The sequence below is a fragment of the Malus domestica genome, chromosome 16, assembly GCF_042453785.1.
Source record: "Malus domestica chromosome 16, GDT2T_hap1".
NCBI lineage: Eukaryota > Viridiplantae > Streptophyta > Magnoliopsida > Rosales > Rosaceae > Malus > Malus domestica.
The window spans coordinates 15,589,001-15,607,830 of NC_091676.1; the positions used below are offsets into that span (position 1 = coordinate 15,589,001).

Below are 18,830 nucleotides of genomic sequence, written 5' to 3' on the forward strand. Positions count from 1 at the left end.
GTTTAGGTGTTCTTCTTACTTTTTAATTTTGTATGTAATGAATGGTTTGAAACCAAACTGAAACTGTTGAAACTGCACCGCATTGAACCAAACCTAACTAAATGGTTTGGTTTCATTTCGGTTTTGGCTTCAAAACTACATCAAACCAAACTGCAAAAAATTTCAGTTTCGGTCTCACTCTAAACTGCACCGAGCCAAACTGTGCCCACCCCTAATGTTGCTTGGAAGAGTGGTTCCGGTCGTGCTGGCTATGGTAGTGTGTTTCGGAATTTCAAAGACCGATTCCTTGGAGCTTTTTATTTTAACTTGGAAATTCCTAGCTCTGTTGTGGCATAGGTAATAGCAGTAATTCAAGCTATTGAATCAGCTTCAGTTCGTTATTGAACTTTTATTTGGTTCGAAATTGATTCTGCTTTGGTTCTTTATTTCTTGTGCTCTTCTTAATTGGTCTTAACAATTGAGAGTTGAGTGAAGGAATTGCTTGTAACAAAAAAAAAAAAAGTTGGACATAACATAAAAAGTAGGGTGAAGTGTCAATTTAGTTCCTGAACTATCATCTCATTGAAAATTAGGTTCCTAAACTATTTTTTGGGTAAAATAAGTCCCTAAATTGATTAAAATTTGCTAATTTCATCCATACTGTTATTATTTTTTTGGACAAATTCATCTCTACTTTTATATTCAAAGCTATTTTATCCAATTTTCGTCAACTTAAGTTATTTGACACACTTTAGAGTGTAATATCGTCATTTTCTCACCTATAAGCCCTTATGATTTCATATAGATTGCGAATCTAACGTCTAATTTACCCTCCAAAGTTGACACCCCACACTATTTTTTTATGGAAATTATCAACCTTTCAATGTGTATCACATGCAAGTAATGTGACTTAAATTGACGAAAAATGAATATAGTAGATTTGAATCTAATATTAGGGATGTAATTGGCAAATTTGTATAATTCAATGACTGATTTTTCTGAAAAAATAGTTTAGGGACCTAATTTTCACTCAAGTGGTAATTTAGGGACTAAATTGACAGTTCATCATAAAAAGTAAAAGACAGTCATAAATGTAAAATTTTGATAGCATATATGTAGTATGATATAAAATCACGTGATTTATCTGATTAGGGAGCTTTAATGAAAAGGGTTTGGGCCAACAAATATTTAACAAAAAACCATCCCAAAATGTTATTTAACCAAAATGACTCAAAATTTAATAAAAAACCATCTAAAACTATTGTCGACGAGTCAAACTTACAAGCCCAACCCACTACAAATCTACACTTCCGTAAATACCCCTAAATGATTTGATATTGTCTTGACTCTTCATCAACCTCAACCCAGCACGAAACAGCCATGATAACTCCCTGTCTTCCTATCAAATTGAATTCCCCCAATTTCAAAAACAACCAAATCAAAGTTCAAATCAAAGTTGAAAAAGGAAGCATTCATCAGACCAAAGTCGCTGAAACAAGTTCAAAGAAGTTTAATGGTAGAAATCAGCGAAAAAGTGTCTGGAAAAAAAGAAGAACAAAAACATAAAACTGTTTCTAGATAACCCAAAATATAACACTGTTTTTGGAAAAAAAAATCAGATACAGTGTTTGTTTTGTCTGTGCATAAACAAACACTGTATCTGAAAAGAAAAGAACCAAAATCCAGAAACAATTACTTAAATTCCAGAAACAATGACTTAAATTCCAGAAATAGTGACTTAGATTCCAGAAATAGTGACTTAGTTCCAGAAACAGTCTATGTTTTAACCTTTGACTGTTTCTTTTCTTTCATGCATCAATTGATTATATTTAAGAAACATTGTGCTTATTTTGCTTTGAATCCAAATACAGTGAATATTACTATTTATTTTCTAGCTTACATTTAAGAAATAGTGTGTCTATTTTACTTGGATCCAGAAACAGTGACTTGGATTCTAGAAACAGTAACTTAGATTCCAGAAACAGTGACTTGGATTCCAGAAAAGGAAAACTAATGAAAAGGGCTTGAAAACTTTGAGTTTTAATGATAAGGACAAAATAAAGGGTAAAGTGAATAGTACCAGGATTGACTTTTTAGTGTAAAAATGTGGTTTTTCGTTAAAGTGAACAGTACCGGGTGCTTTTCGTTAAAGTTCCCTTCCAGAAACAGTGACTTAGATTCCAGAAACAGTGTTACTTAAAATCCAGAAACAGTTTATTTTTACAGTAAAAAAACAATGACATGTCGTTATTATTGAATAACATGTAGATCTCAAATTTATTTTCTGGAGAAACAAACGATGAACTCCACTGATGATGAAAAATTGAAAAACAGTACCTCGAATACACTGAATAATACACTACATTTTTGTTTCAAAGAAAAAGAAGAAAGTCTGCAAAACAATGATGAACTCCATTAACGACGAAAATCTGGAACTCAACCTAAAACAGTTAGGGGTAAAATCGATAAATCATAATTTATTATAGTTGGACTATTTTTAGTTGGACTACTTTAATATGGGTCTTGTACTAATCATTAAACAAAACTTATAACATGGTTTTTTTTATTAAAACTAAAACTTTTCAAGCCTTTTTTATTTATTTTCCTTATATATTAATCCTAACGTCCAAAGATCAAATCTTGAAGTTCAAACTACCTTCCCTTTTCATCACAAAAGTGTTTCTAATCACCAAGAAAACCTCTAGCTAGGTTTAGAACTAGAATTTAAAATGCTCCCTCTATGTAGTTAGATGGTGTTTCGAGTTTTGAATTTCCCTTTTGTGCCAAAAAACTAAAGCTAAGAAAAAAACAACTGACTAAAACTGTCACGCATCCTTATATTCTACAGGACTGGCTCGGGTACAACCATACAAGAGAGATTAGCAAATAGGGTGTGAGTTGTTCAATCAATTACAGGACATGCATGTGCCAACCTTTTTAATATTTTTTCTACCAAAAAAATACTAGGGAGATCACATTTTCTTCTGCCACATTATACCATTTCACTAATACAGGTGAGACTTTATTTTATTAGCGAGCCTTGCCTCTATTAAAATGTATAATATAGTGCACTAAAATATGATCTCCCTAGCATTACTCTTTTCTACCAAGGTTGTTGCTTATTATGGTTATTCTTGTAGTGCAGACTTAATAGTACAGAAGCAGATTAAGCACAATAGAGAATGAAATTATTTGAAGGGATACTGGAAATTAAACTGATAAAAAAAAAGTTACTGTTTAAACTGTAAAAACATTGAAATGTATGCATGCACAATTGGCATGTGACCTACAATTGAGGAAATTAAGCAACAAAAAAATTGATTGGAAAACCGCCATTCGGAGGCTGCTTGAATGAGGGCAATGCTTCAAGCATGTCCCTTCTCCTTAGGATCATCTTCGCAGTCATCCATATATCTCTTCCAATACCAATGCTCCCTCCACACTACGTCTACCATTTCTTCGATAGGGACACCTTTAGTCTCCGGAAGTAAAAAGAAGACGAAGACTGTCATGAGGAAGACCCACGCTGCGAAGAATAAGAAAATAGCAAACTTCATGTGACAAAGCATTGAGAGGAAGGCCTGTGCTATAACAAATGTGAACAACATGTTTACAGACACAGTCACACTCTGCCCGGCGGAGCGAGCCTCTAGAGGGAATATCTCACTGGCAACCAACCAACAAAGAGGCCCCCAAGACCATCCAAAGGAACCCACAAAAGAACAGACTACAATAACCACAAGAATTCCCAACCCGTGGTCGAGGTCGTTGGATTGATCCTTAAGTTTCATCCCAAGTATGATTGCAACGACCACATGAGAGAGGAACATTTGGATGCCACCTTCAATCAAGAGCACGCGGCGACCAGCTTTGTCGACAAAGTAAATTGAAATAATGGCTCCGAGGACCATGATTACGCCTGTTATAACTGATGAGTAAAGGGAAGCATCATTCTTAAATCCCAAGGTCTGGAACAAAACTGGAGCGTAAAAATTGATTGAGTTAATGCCTGTGAATTGCTGGAAGAACTGCAGAAAACATTACCACATATAGGATTCAGACTACCAAAATTTGAGAAAATTTTCTTCTGACGAGTTGATTAGCCATTAAAACTAGGGATATATGTCATGTTGTCCTGTTTTTTTTTGGGAACTTTAACAAAAAATTTCTGGTACTGTTCATTTTAACGAAAAATCATATTTTTACACTAAAAGTCAATCCTGGTACTATTCATTTTACCATTTATTTTGTTCTTATCGTTAAAACTTAAAGTTTTCAAACCTTTTTTCATTAGTTTTTTTTTTTTGGTAAATATAGGTACAACATATCTACTTACACATATGAACATCACATCTTTCAAAATGTGAACAACCAATTTAAAATGACTTAAACTTTCAAAGTAAAGCTTTCTTTTTCATTTTGTAGGGGCAAATTTATTATTGTGCTTAGAACACGAGATGATATACTACATGTTATTTATATAAGTAGAGTGAAGTTTATTTACAAATGTCCCTCCACTTGTATAATGACATGTGGTGTACCACTCATGTTTCAGGCACACTCTACAATCTCGTGGGACAAACGAAATTTTTTCAATGTACTGGGTATACAGTCAGGTACACTAAGTGTCATAATATAATTAGTTAACAATTTTTTTTTCAAGTTTTCAACTAATTGTATTTTTACACTTGATATGCTGGGTCATGTTCCTAGTAAATAAAATCTCGTGGGGCAACTCTCAACAATGTCTACGTGTATAATTCTAATAATATATGGAAAATGATCCTCGCCGGATCTTTTTCCTAGGGATCCTGTGATCATGTCCGTTCATTGTACATCATGCGGTCAGAAATCATTTTAAATTTTAAATTTATAATTAAATATAAATAGTATCTAACAAAAAATGACCGTACGATATACGATGAACATACATGATCACATGATCCCTGGGATCCCCATAAAAAGGATCTAGTGAGGATCCTATTCCATAATATACCAAACCGATGGACCAAGGTCAAAATCTACTTTAAAACCAGAGTTTAATAGAAAGGAAAGAACTTAGCTGCTGAAAAAATCAATAGCAGCTCCTGCTGCTAGCAAATCATAGATGGACATATGTCCAATCTATGATTAAAAAATCAATTACTTGGACACATGTTCATCTGTGATTGGTCAGCAGTGGGAGCTGCTAGCTAGTGAATTTTCACCAGCCAAATTCTATTCTAATAGAAATTCAATTTTCCCAGGATGACAATATAATATTCAATTAAAGTACTTAGTACGATATAAAATTAACCAATGCAATGAAATGCTTAATGACCTGCAAGAAAATTGTAATGATCAGTTGAGGTCTGTTTTTACGCTTAAGGAGATTTCTGAAGGGATGCTTCACTTCTATAGCAGCGCGACTTGCCTCGAGAATCTCAAGGAATTCCGGATCGACATTCTCAATACCCCGGATCCTCTTTAGAACTTTTTTTCCTTGCTCCAACTTACCTCGTTGGATCAAACTGTTTGGAGTGTCTGTTACAATGACAGCCCCCAGTGTTAGCAAGAGTGATGGAATGCCAGCCAAACCGAGTGATATCCTCCATCCATATCCCCCTTTAATCCTGCATGTGGTAGCACAAAACATTGTAGTTGGGAACTTGGAGAGAAACCGAAATACAAAAATTGTAGCCCCCCCAACATACACATCTAATTCATATTAGTTTTTCGGTGTGACCATAATACTGGTAGTTCACCACTGTTATATCGCGTGAAGGTTAATTAATACTATAGAATATAGGTATAAACTTGTTTTCCACCTTCATGGACTAATAATACCATGTAATGGCAACAGAATTACAAACAAAAGTTTCTTAGGGAGAATAACGCTGCCTTACTTCGCAGTTCCATAATTGATAAGTTGTGCTACAAGAATGCCAATGGTGACCATGAGCTGGAAGAGCAAGTTAAGTGCTCCACGAATTCTTGTGGGTGCAATCTCCGAAAGGAAAAGTGGTACGGCCTGTTATCAATTAAAAAAAAAAACAATCGCTACATGATCAAATTATGTATTCATGAATAACCAATCATTAATTAGTATTTACCTGGTTAGCAAAACCAACTCCACAACCAAGTAAGAGCCTCCCAATAATGAGCATGGCAAGGTTCTTAGCTGCAGCATTAAAAATAGTTCCGACTATGAAGAAAACCCCGGCGATCAACATGGTCATCCTTCTGCCTAGAACTCTGGTTGTGTATGATGCAAAGAAGGTTGCTGTCAATGCAGCGAGGTATAATGAAGATGTGAACAATTGCAGGCCTTGATTGTCATATTTACAGTAATTGCTCTCAAGTCCTGGAATTTGTTGCTTCCTATATACAACCGGGAAGAATTCCTTTAGGAAGTCGGGCATGGATGTAACACCACCTGCATCAGACGGTACATCAAAATTCAAATTAAAATGTACAACAGATTTAATTTGATTCATGAAACAAAGCAAAATGTTGTGCATATATAACATATAGAAGGTTTTATACAAGTACCTGAAATGCCAATATCATAACCAAACATGAGGCCTCCGCTAGCGGCCAATATGCATGAAATGACCACAATAGCCGTGATCTTTCCTTCAAAATCTTCGCCGCCTGTCGGGCCCCCGAATCCCCCTGCCATGATTCCTACCCTTTCTTTCTTCTTCTCAAGCTTGCTTAGTTATACCTGATTAATTCTTGAACCTACGTTACAAGACCACGCCGACCAGCTGGAGTAGAGAGACAGGAGAGAGTAGCTCGGTGGAAATGAGGGGTGTGTGTGCGTGAGGGGTTTATATATTAGACGACATCAAGGCAACAGATCGGGATTGAAAGACGTAGAAAATGGATTAATTAGGAAGTGCCATGGTCAACAGCTTTTCCCATGGCGCGACCTGCGGTTGGTGTTCATCCTTGTTGCTTGGTTATCGTGAAGGGTACGAGAAGTTAGTTAAACCACAGTTGATCAAGCCGTTAAGAGTAATGTTAGAAGGACCACGTTTTCTAACCAGATTCTTTAGCAAACTGAACACACTATGTGGCCTTCAATTTATCAATTAACAGCTTGTCATATAATAATTAAATTAATATATAGGAATATATAATTCTCCATGACAAGGGTTACATTATGCATGTGTAAGTAGTCAGAAAATGCATCTGATTCCTTTTTAATTAAACTATTTAATTGAATATGCAACTTAAAATACAAGTGTATTTTTATAAGAGTATTGTTAGAGGATCACATTCTTGTAACAAGTGATGCCAGTAGTTGTTTCTTGGACTGTGTTATGTTATTGACCCTATATCTTATTATTTTGTAGTCTTGTTATAGGCGAGGATTGAAGATTGGTTCATAAATTGAATAATTAATGTTTTATTTTAAGTTAACATTTGAAACGATACTGACATAGGTTTTCATTTTTTGGTAAATAAAATTAGAAAATAAATCTGACATAGGTATTTTGGCTGAAGTGTAGCATGTACTGAAGACTGCATTTAATACTTTTTCTGGTTGGGTAACAAAATATTTTTGAGAATGAATATTACATTAATGGGAGAAAAAATCTTGCATGAGCTTATAGTAAGTTACGCTGCTTCTCATACAACTATCTTAAAATATGTATTTTCATACTATCAACTTTTGATGTCTTACATATAGCAGAGTTTATTTGTGAAAATGAGTCTTAATTTTACAAGTCCATCAGAAAGTGATGTAAAATTTTGTCTTGGTAAGCGTTATTTTTCTACTTAGTTAGGCGTTGATATGTTGCTTTGTGCTAAGTTTTGCACTGCTTTTCTGTTACGTTTGTATTTGTGAAATTGTATTATGGAGAGGGACACAAGTGCATAGCAGTACCTATGGAGTCTGGATTTTAAAATTCCATCCTGAACCATTGAACGTGGTTTCTTAGCTGCAGTACTGGTTCTATCAATTACAGGGAGGGATAACATACTCGACCAAAAAAAATAGTATGTTAAAGTTCCAAGAATGGTTCTTCTTATCTGTCCGCAATCTAGGATGTTTGTAGTGACTTAAAATTTGTTTACCATAAACTTAAGATTAAGTTCCTTTTATTTATTTTTAAATAACATTCACTCAATGCTACTTAGCATTGAAGATATATTTCTTTTTGAAAGATTGAAGATGCTGTTTTGAGAGGATATTCAAAGAAATCATACTGAATAAATAGAACAACAATGTGTTTATATATCAATTTTACGAAACCCTAAAAGTGTACAGATGAATACAAAAAGCTGCAATATTCTCTAGTCATCCATATCCTTTTGCAATTTGAAAAAAGAAGCCTAATTAGATTAATAGTCTATGGGAATAGGGTGGTCGGTAGATAGCCTATGTGATAAAAAAAATTAGAATTTAAACTTTTATAGTGAAATCCGTTATTATAAAATTAAAAGTTCTATCAATTATCCGTTAATGGTTAGCACGTGAAACTCATTTGTGAGGTTAAATTTTTGTTTTTTTTTTATTCCTTTAAACTCACTTTGCATTCAGTCTTCATGCCCAACAGGAAGAAGAAGAAAAACCATTCAGTGTCCTTTCGAATTTGAATTGGGATTGAAATCATAGTCTAGAACAGTGGAACCAAGAAGTCGCAATGAGATGGGTGTTAGGATTTTCTGTGAGAAATCGAAGTTGGTTTTGATTGAGAAATCTAAGAGGATTGTTGAAATTGTTTAAGTTCACTGAAGTCCTGAAAGGGGTTTCATAGATGAAATTTTTGTTTTGATTTTTAATTGATGTTGATCTTGATGAGTTTGTAAAATTTTAATTAAGTCTTTGATTTGTTATTTGTTATTTGAACAAACGATATTATCTATGTCGATGTAAATTTCTTCCGTCTTCAGTCTTGATGAAAATGCACTTGCAAAACAATCAACACCTTTGATCAAAGACCTAAGCCTCACACGCCCACGAGGTGGGGGGGGTTAGGTCAACGGATCTCCAATGCCTAAGTTAGTTTCTCTGAGAGAGTAAAGTGTTTAAGGTTTTTTAGGGTTGCAAAAAGCTCTAAAAATTTGGTAGAAGATGGGGTATTTATAGGGCTAGGGCCGGCCATATAGTGTTTATTGGAGAGATAAAATCTAAATATTCCCAAGATATTAAATAGGAAATAATATCTTGAGATAATGGTGTAATTATCCTAATTTAAATAAATTAGGATTACTTACTTGATTGAAGTTATTCTTCAAGTAGGAATGTATTAAAAATAGGATTTGGGTAATTAATCATTATCTTTAATTCCTTGCCAAGGGCAGGTAAGCTGTGGGCAGTTGTGTTCAACTGCTGAGTCCTCCAAGGATGTGAGCTGCACATGGGAACATCTGAGAAGCCTGCCCATTTATTGAGGGCAATCTTGTCATTCTTTAATAAAAGTCCACGTGTCGCCTTTAGAATTTTTGGGATTATTTTAGGCTCCACAAATGCCCTTACACCTACCGTGCTGCACGCATGGAAAGGGCAGTAGGTGTAGAAATCCCAAGCTGCTTGGGTTTGTAGAGTTGTTCCCAATTTGAACTTGATCTTCGTCCTTGATTTGGAGATAGACTTCTTCTAGGAAAAGCAAAATAATTGCCCCCAATACCTATTTAACTCTGCCTTAAGTAGGAGATTAAATAAATTTGGAGAACAATCATTATTCCAACAAGAAAGAGAAGCCAGAGGATATTTTTTCTTCCCCCTCCCCTAGCATTCTTCTTTCCTTGCCCTTGCGAAGAGTTGTTTTTCGTTGTTCTTCTTCTTTTATGTGTCACACCAAGGTAAGAAAATTTTGAATTTTTTCTTCTTCTTGAATTTTTGGGAGCCTTGGGGCTTGAGGAATTGGCTTGGTGGGTGTCAAGGATGCATGAATGGCGTGGCAGGGAGGCTATGGGAGGCAGGTGGTGCGACAAGGGTGTTGGCTGGCGTGGGGAGACCAACTTAGGCAAGGTCTCCATGGCTGCACCTTGTGAGCTGCTGGGTAGAAGCCCATGCAGCAGAGTGGCAAGCGAGAGGGAGAGTCCGGCTTGGGCCGGCTCTTGGTCTTTAATGGCCTGGGTCGCGTGACCCGGCCTTGCTTCCTGGGGCGCCTAGCGCGAGAGCGAAAAAGGGGAGAGGAAGTGTGGGCCTCCCCCCGTGTCGGGTTGACCTGCATGCAGTAGAGAGAGAGGGCCAAAAAGCTTTAAGGCCTGCTCTTTGCGCATATATATGTGTATATCCTGCTTTTTTTTTATTTTTTTTATTTGCAAGCTACCTTCTTAATGTTTTTCCTTCGTGCTTTTTGCAGAAATCTTGAGACGTCTTCTTTCGACTGAAAAAATGACGAATATCCTTCACCTTTGTATCTTTAAGGTGGTTCTTCTGGCAATGTGGGTTACTTCAAGGCTGCGCATGTCAAGATTAACTCTGACGAGTTGTTTCGGGATTTTCTTGAGGCGTACAAGCATGCAATTCCATTTGGGGTATGCGTCAAGCGGGTGAAAGATGATAGTGGCCATGAACCATATGGAGAGGGTGCCTCTGCTAGGAAGAGAGCTATCAAATTCCATCCATATTACTTTGTGTTGGGATTCACTTTTCCTATGTCGCGTCTTTTCCAAGAGGTGATTTGCTCCATGAAATGTGCGTCTGCTCAGTATTCCGTAAATGCAGTTTATGGGATGGTGTGATTCTTAAACTTAAGCAAGTTCTTTAAGCTCGGCTTGACCATAAATGAGTTTTGGTACTTCTTTGAGATCGGCCACAAGGAAGGCGTAGAGCAGCTGAGATCTCACCATAGGTTGTTCGATGCTTCTAGCAGAGGTGACCATGAATGGGCGAGAGATACCTTAGAGATGAGTAGAGAGTGGGAGTTTGACTCTTCTTCTGGGCTGTGTGTCCCGACTACCTTTATCAGTGGTAAGTGAACTGCTTCATTCTTATCCTGCTTGAATTTTTGTTGAGCTGTTCAATGACTTCAATTTATTGATCATCTTTCTTACTTTGTGTAGATTCTGAGTTTGGCTCAACTCCAAGGACTTCGACAGATATGAAGAAAGTGCACGTCGCCATGGGCATTCTTGCTGAGTACCGTGAGTAGCGCTACCTGCTTAGCCCTTTTCGTTGGGAGAAAAATGGCTTGCCTCCGAAGGAAGAGATAGAACGGATAAAGGACAAGACGTTGGCTCCCCCGATCGCTGCTCTAGAGCTTGCTGCCAACGAGGGTGGAAAAAAAAATCTTCCTCACCTGCTTATGAGCCTTCGATCAAGAAGAAGCCAAGAACTTCATCCGTTGTTTGTGGGAGCTCATATCCTACCAAGAAGCTTATCATTTATCTAACTTCCCCCAAAGGGGGCAAAGATGACCGTTGAGCCTGAGCCTGTGCAACCTGCTACTCCGAAGGTGACTGCACCCATTGTTGAGAGACTTACCCAGTGGAAGAGTTCGGTGGTGCCTTCGGTGTCTGGGTTTGTATCGAAGCATTAGTCGGGAGCTAAGTCTAGTTCTGCTTCTAAAAGGCTTGTCGCTATGAAGAGCGGGAAGGTAAATTCTGCTGTTAAGGTGGCGTCTGGGCCTACTCCTCATTCCGTTGTGATTAACTCGTTTGCTGAAAAGGGGAAATCTGCTCGCGCAGACACTTGTGAGAGATCCACTAAGTCTGAGGCTGGAGAGTTTGTTGAGGTTTATGATCTGCTGAAGACTGACGTGCTTGAGGACGTTGATGCATGTGCCAAGTTTATTGACAATGTTGGGAAAGTTGTCATCCGCTCAGACTCATTTGCGAAACATTTTGCCTACTCGAGGAGGTCCTTCTTGATTGCCACAATGTATAAGACTTTGATTGTGGTAGCTGATTCTATACGCGTTGATTAGGATGTTGTTAAGTGTACTAAGGAGGCTGAAATGGCGCTGGTGGCTCAGCTTCGCTCGGCTGCTGAAAAGATCGAGAAACTCGAATTTGAACTTGACGTTTTAAAGAGGTCTGATGTCTCTGCCCCTACTTCTTTACAGTTGGAGATCGCTTGTGAGGAGGCCGCCTATTTGAATGCTAGGCTTAGTACGACTCAGGCGATGTTATAAGTTGTAGAGAAGGAAATCAATCATGTTTCTCCGGTGGTCGAAGACCTTGAGCGTGTCAATTTGGAGCTATGATTTGCTTATTTTGACAAGGGTGATGAGCTTATCTTCATGCATGCTGAAGTGTCTCACCTTAAGGAGATTGTTAGTAAGCTTGAGTCCAAGGAAGTGGATCTGCGAGGTGCATTGTCTGCGATGTTGGATGAGCTGCAGGGTGCTCATATTGGGCTTGTTGAGGAGAATGTGCAGCTGAAAAAGGAGAAAGTTGGTCACGAAGTGGCGCTTGCTTATTGTCAGGCCGATTTTTACAAGCTTGGCTATGTAGACCATCTTCATGGCAGGTCGTCAGATTATGAGTTTTCCAAGAAGGACCGAGAAATTTTCCATTTCTTCAGTTGATCTGCTAGATTTCTCGTTTGAGGCTGCCTTTAGTGGAGCAGCTAAAGGTCAGGCAGTCTAGGTAGGGGTGGTTGAGGATGAGCTGATGGAAGCTTTAGCTGCTGGAAGTGGTGCGGCTGCTGAAGGCGTGGCAGTCGAGGAACCCGTAGTTGTGCAGGCTGCTAATGAGTAGTATTTTGGCTTAGACTTAGGAATTTTCTTATTTTCCTTTTTGTTCTGCTTTGCTTGAACCTTGTTGGCATTCGAGCTAGTTTATCAGTTCACTAGAAATTTAATAAACAACTTTCCTTGTTTTTGCTTTATCTTTGAATTTTGCCATGTCCTTTGTGAAACTTTGCCGTAAGACAGGTGGCTGGGTGAGCTACTTCAACGAAGCAGTTGATCCCACATCGTCACTTAGGTTTTGGTTTCGACTTTGGGGCTTCTAGAGCCTTGCCTGCTTGAGGCGTCTAGCAAAACTTTGTTGTAGGACAGGCCGTTGAGTTGGCTACTTCGATGGAGTAGTTGATTCACGTGGTCACTTTAGGGTTCAGTTATGGCTTTGGGGCTTCTAGAGCTTTACGTGCAAAAGGAAGAAATACAGGATTTCCAACTTTTAGAGCCGGCGACCGAACTCGTTGTCTTCATAGGAGGTAGGCGAGTTCGCGTAGCTACTATAGCTGTGAATCTCAGCTTTAGGTAGCTTCGTAAGCTTTAGCCCTTCTAGGGCATGTTGTGAGATTTTTGACTTATAGAGCCATCAGCCGGACACGTGCCTCTCGTAGGAAGCAGAGGAGGTCCGCGTAGCTATTAGAGTCGTGACACTCAACTTTGTGGCTTTTTGAGCTTTGGCCCTCCCGGGGCATGTTGCGAGATTTTTAACTTATAGAGTTGTCGACCGAACTCGTGCCTTTCGTTGGAAGTAAAGGAAGTCAACGTAGTTGTTATAGTCGTGACACTCGGCTTTGTCCTAGCAAAACTTAAACCATAGACCGTTGGCCGGAAATGCCGCTTGTAAGTAAGCAGGCATGTCCTCGTGGTCGTAGCAGGTGTAAGTCTCGGCTTACAGGCTACCTTAGGCTTGTAACCGTAGGGTCGTCGGCTGGGCGTCTTACTTACAGAAGCAGACAACCTGCATAACCACTTCAGGCGTCATCCCTGGCTCTCGAAGGCATTTTTTGGCGTGAGGTGCAACATCCCACATCGACCAAAAAAGAGGGGGTGATGCGCTTTATATGTACATGTTCCCCTCTTTATAGCACGAGGCATTTTGAGGACTCATTGGCTTTGAATTCCATCGGAACTCCAAAGTTAAGTGAGTTCGGGCGAGATCATTCTCAGGATGGGTGACCCACTAGGAAGTTCTTGTGTGAGTTTCCAGAAACAAAATTGTGAAGGTGTGGCCGGGGCTTGAACCGGACAATATCATGCTACGGTAGAGTAGAGTCTGGGATGTGACAGAATGGTATCAGAGCCACTCTGCCATATGGTGCGAGTGTGCCGACAAGGACGTTGGGCCCTAAGGGGGGTCGATTGCAATATCTCACATCGACCAACGGATAGGGGGTGATGTGCCTTATATGTACATGCTCCTCTCTCCATAGCATGAGGCCTGTTAGGGACTCACTGGCTTCGAATTCCATCGGGACTCTGAAGTTGAGCGAGTTAGGGCAAGAGCATTCCCAAGATGGGTGATCCACTGGGAAGTTCTCGTGTGAGTTCCTAGAAACAAAATCGTGAGGGCGTGGCTAGGGCCCAAAGCGGATAATTTCGTGCTATGGTGGGGTCGAAACTGGGATATGACATGAAGTGTAAGCAAAGTTTGATCTCGCAGGTCGCTTGACTAGTATAGCAACACTTTAAAATCAAGCCACTTCATGAAGATTTTCACATCGATGACATACCATCTTGTTCACGTGACATCTTTCATGCGGCAGGGGTCCTGCACTTAATTATCTTTTTCGGTTAGAGACCCAGGTTCCGCGAAATTGAATCCTTCAGTTGGCTAAGTCTATTCTCATGGAAGAACTATTTTGGCCAATTCTAGGAGTCGTTTGGCTTAGGTAGTCGCTAACATCAGGGGAAACTGAGCAGTCGTGCTACCCATCCACGTCTGGATATTCTGGATATGCAATGTCTGAACGTGCAAATGGCATCTTTTGCTTGTCACATGGCTGGTTATGCCATGTTTGTTGGGTAGATAGCATCTTACGCCATGTTTGTAGGGCAGCGGGCGTTCTCACGGCATGTCTACCAGGCAGCGGGCGTTTTACACCATGTTTGCAGGGCAGCGGGTGTCTTCTACTTATCGTAGGAGGTGGTCAGTTTATTTATGCGTTTGGCCCAGGCTTGCGAATAATTCTTTCAATCTTCATTGAAAATAGACGCTTTTATTAACTTTGCTCATAGGCAATAATGGCATAACAACTGATAATCCTTGACATGTGAGGTCTTTGTCTATTGAGCTGCTTGAGTCTTCAAACTTTTTTATCTTAAATAGTGTCCAAGAAGCGGTGGGAGGTGACATGTAGTTTTTCCTCGGGTTGTAGGCATTCCACTGCTTGTCGATTTCTTTGTTGCTCATAGTGGTGAGGGTATAGCTGCCCATTCTGCCTGCTTGGTTGATCTTGTATGGACCTTCCCAGATGTGAGCCATCTTTTTGGAGCCTTCCCGTTGGGCAGTGATGAAGGCTTTTCTGAGGACTAAGTCTCATGGTTAGAACTACCAGATTTTCGCCCTCTTATTGTAGTTGGAGATGAGCTGCTGTTGATAGGCCGCAATGTGGGTAATAACCTTCTCGCACTCTTCCTCTACCAGGTCTAAGTTGGTGGCCATCTCTTTTTCGTTATGCTCGAGATTCGGCAGTACAATGCTAATGATTGGCATTACGACGTTGGGATGAATGATTTCCTCAGAACCATACACTAGGGAGAACGGTGTTTAGTTGGTTGCTCACCTTTTGGTGGTGCCATATGCCCATAAAATATCGAGGAGCTCGTCTGGCCACTTGCCTTTTTTGTCTGAGAGGGTCTTCTTGAGGCAGTCGAGGATGGTCGTGTTAGACGCTTCGGCCTGCCCGTTGCCTTGTGTGTATTAAGGTGTGGACATGTGCTGCTTGATGCCATATTTTTCGAAGAACTTCGCCAAGACTTTGCCTACGAATTGTGAACCATTGTTGGTGACGATGAAGTGTGGGATGCCAAAACGGCAGATGATGTTCTTCCATATGAAACACTTTATGTCCGTTTGGGTAGTTGTGGTAATGGGTTCGGCTTCAACCCATTTTTTGAAGTAATCGGTCGCTACAATCATCATGCCTTTGCCCCTAGCAGCAGGCGACATTAGTCTTACCAAGTCGATCGCCCACTGCATGAATGGCAATGGGCTTATCTGTAGGTAGAGTTCGCTGGCAGGTAATGCGGGCACGGGCTTGAAGCGCTGACAGATGTCGCACCTTTGTAAATAATCCTTGGCATCTTGGTGCATAGTCGGCCAATAGTAGCTAGCGTTGAGAGGTTTTTGTGCCAAGGAGCGGCCTCTAGAATGGTTTCCACAGACGCATTCGTGGATTGAGCTAAGAATCTTCAGGTCATCGGAAGATGATAGGCAGCGGAGGTGTGGTCCTGAAAAGGATATTCAAACAAGCATGTCGTTCCATATCTAATAGCGTGTTGCCCTCATTTAAAGATTCCTGGACTTCAGTCTGTTTGCGGGGAATGTTTCATTAACTATGTAGTCGATAATGTGATCTTGCCAACTCTGGATTGTGCTGATCTGTGCCACCTCGACTGTCGGTTCCTCATCTATGCTTGGCTTTTTAAGGTATTCGACTGGGATTGAGCGCCTAAGCTGATGGTCTAGTGCGAAACCTAGGCTAGCTAGTGCGTATGCATGAGCATTTTCTGCTCGTGGAACCTGAGTGTGTGTGTATGCTTGGAACATCGCTAGCTGCTCTCGTACTTTCTCGAGGTATCAGGCCATCATTGGATGTTTGCTGCGTACTCCCTTGAAGTTTGGTTGGTGATCAACTGGGAATCAGAATAGATCGTGAACTTCTTCACTGCTAGGTCCTTTGCCAATCGAAGACCTATGCCTGCCTCAGATCCTTAATGGTTGGATGATCCATTGACTTACAAACGCCAAAAGTCTTCAATAGGTGGGGCAGGTATAGCTATGGCATGCTCGGCTGCCTCCGGGGCGCTTTCGGGCTATGTTGCTGCATTTTTCAGGCTTGGGGTGAACTCTGCTATGAAGTCCGCCAGTGCTTGGGCTTTTATCGCCGTGCGAGGTTAGTATGCTAAGTCGTATTGACCAAGTTCCAACGCCTACTTCATTACTCGTTGAGAAGCGTCTAGACTGTGCAAAATTGATCGCAGTGTGTATTGGGTCATGACGATGATCGAATACCCTTGTAAGTAAGGTTTGAGCTTCCAAGCTGCAACAACTAGCGCCAAAATTAGTTTTTCAATTTTCAGGTATCTGGTTTCCGCATCGAGGAGAGCTTTGGAAGGGTAGAATATAGGCAGTTAGGCCTCTAGCTTTTCTCGTATGAGGGCAAAGCTTACTGCTACTTATAATATTTCCAGATAGATGTTTAGGCCTTCTGCTGCTTCCAATTTAGATAGTAGTGAAGGTGATGTTAGGTACTGCTTCAGGTCCTAAAATGATTTCTCGAACTCATCGTCCCACTTGTCATTTTGCTCCTAGAAGAGTTTGCATCAGTCCGTAAATTGCGAAAGGAAGCGATTGAGTGCGACCACTCGTCCGGTTAGACTTTGGATCTCCTTCAGAGTTGTGGGCGATTTCATGTCCAAGATTGCTTTGATCTGCCTTGGATGAGCCTCAATTCCTCGTTGGGTTACAAGGTACCATAAGAATTGGCTTGAGGAGACGCCAAATGTGCACATGGCAAACATTCCCGCCAAGTTGCAAATATGGTCTGACCGCTGCTTGCCTTTCACCATGGTGACTCCGATCTATTTCTTGAACATCGTGTTTACGACTCGCTAGTAGGTTACTCATGCGTTTTTTAGGCCAAAGGGCATTACCTTGTAGCAGTATGTGCCTTTTTTGATCACGAATGCGGTCTTTTCTTTATCAGGCTTGTGCCCGGCAATCTGATTGTAGCCTGAGTATTCGTCCAAGAAGTTGAGCAGCTGGTTCCCAAACGTTAAGTTGACGAGGAGGTCAATTAGGGGAATCGGGTAACTGTCTTTAGGGCATGCCTTGTTGAGATCGGTGTAGTCCACACATACTCTCCATTTGCCCTTTTCATTTTTCATCATTAGCACGACGTTAGCCAGCCATACTGAATGTGCCACTTCCTCAATGAATCTGGCGTCTAGTAACTTGTTGATCTCCGCCTCAATAATCGCTACTCACTTGAGTACGAAATGTTGCCTTTTTTGGATCACAGATTTGGCAGCGGGATCAACGTGCAACTTATGACAAGTTATCGCTGGATCAATGTTGGGCATGTTAGAGGGTGACCATGCGAAGACGTCGTGATTTTCCCTAATGAAAGCCTTGAGCTCTTCTTTCTTCGCTAGGCTCAGATATGAGCCGATCATAGTCGTATTTTCTGGCTGGTGGGGGTCAAGATTGATGTTTTCGAGGTCTTCTTTGGGTTTCCATCCTAATTCATCTTCCAGGGCATTGTCATCCTTAACGCCATCTTCTTGACTTGCCTACTGTAATTACTATTTGGCGGAGGTAGAGTCATATTTCTGCACATCTGCTGCTACTGCTGGGGCGAAAATTTCTTCTTCAACTCCTTAAGAACTTGTACAGTGCATCGCCTGGACATGGCTTGGTTACCATTGATTTCTCTGACTACTCTTCTTGGGATGCGAAATCAGATTTTCTGATACTTTATTGATGTCACAGCTCCAATCTTCACCAGACAGGGACAGGCCAATATCCCATTATGGGGAGATGGGTCGCTAACGATCATGAAGGTTTGTGATGAGACAATCGGTGGGCAGGTTACGTCGAGTGTGATAGTGCCAATGGCAATTGAGGTGAGTCTGTTGAATCCAGTCAAGACCTTTGCTTTACATTGGATCGTACTTTCCAAGCCCACTTTTAGATGACTGACAGTTGTAGGAGGTTAACTGAGCTGTCATTGTTCATCATGACTCTGTCAACGATGGCGTGGGCCAGTTGTACAAAAATCACCAGGGTGTTGTAGAGGGGAAAGTCTACTCCCTTAACGTCCTGCTCGGTGAAGCCGATGATTCGTCCAGGCACAACATATGTGGCTTGAACTTGATTGACAGATCTCGCCTACTGGATCTTCCTCTTCTTTGAGTTATTGGTAGCCTTAGATGCTCAGATTCGGCAAAGATTCCGTTGATTCGGATTGTCTTGGTTGGGGGTTCGGCATCGGCATCTCCTTC

The 18,830-nt window shown here is 40.5% G+C and overlaps 1 protein-coding gene across 1 annotated transcript; it reads right to left on the reverse strand.

Annotated features, from left to right (window-relative positions):
• Nucleotides 1-3,189: 3,189 nt before the first annotated feature.
• LOC139192833 (sugar transport protein 13-like) lies at nt 3,190-6,783 on the reverse strand. The gene is made up of 5 exons (XM_070815609.1): nt 6,511-6,783; nt 6,072-6,394; nt 5,865-5,989; nt 5,300-5,591; nt 3,190-4,007 (listed from the first exon to the last, which is right to left on the reverse strand). The coding sequence occupies exons 1-5, from the start codon at nt 6,638-6,640 to the stop codon at nt 3,345-3,347; spliced, it is 1,533 nt and encodes a 510-aa protein (XP_070671710.1). The 5' UTR covers nt 6,641-6,783; the 3' UTR covers nt 3,190-3,344.
• Nucleotides 6,784-18,830: the final 12,047 nt, after the last annotated feature.

What these genes read in the sequence shown, in the direction of transcription:
- LOC139192833 (XM_070815609.1), bottom strand. Translation starts at nt 6,640, where the DNA reads ATGGCAGGGGGATTCGGGGGCCCGACAGGCGGCGAAGATTTTGAAGGA. An exon ending in ATCAATTATGGAACTGCGAA is followed by an intron (nt 5,592 to 5,864) that starts GTAAGGCAGCGT and finishes TACCACATGCAG; the next exon opens with GATTAAAGGGGGATATGGAT. An exon ending in TCATTACAATTTTCTTGCAG is followed by an intron (nt 4,008 to 5,299) that starts GTCATTAAGCAT and finishes TGTTTTCTGCAG; the next exon opens with TTCTTCCAGCAATTCACAGG.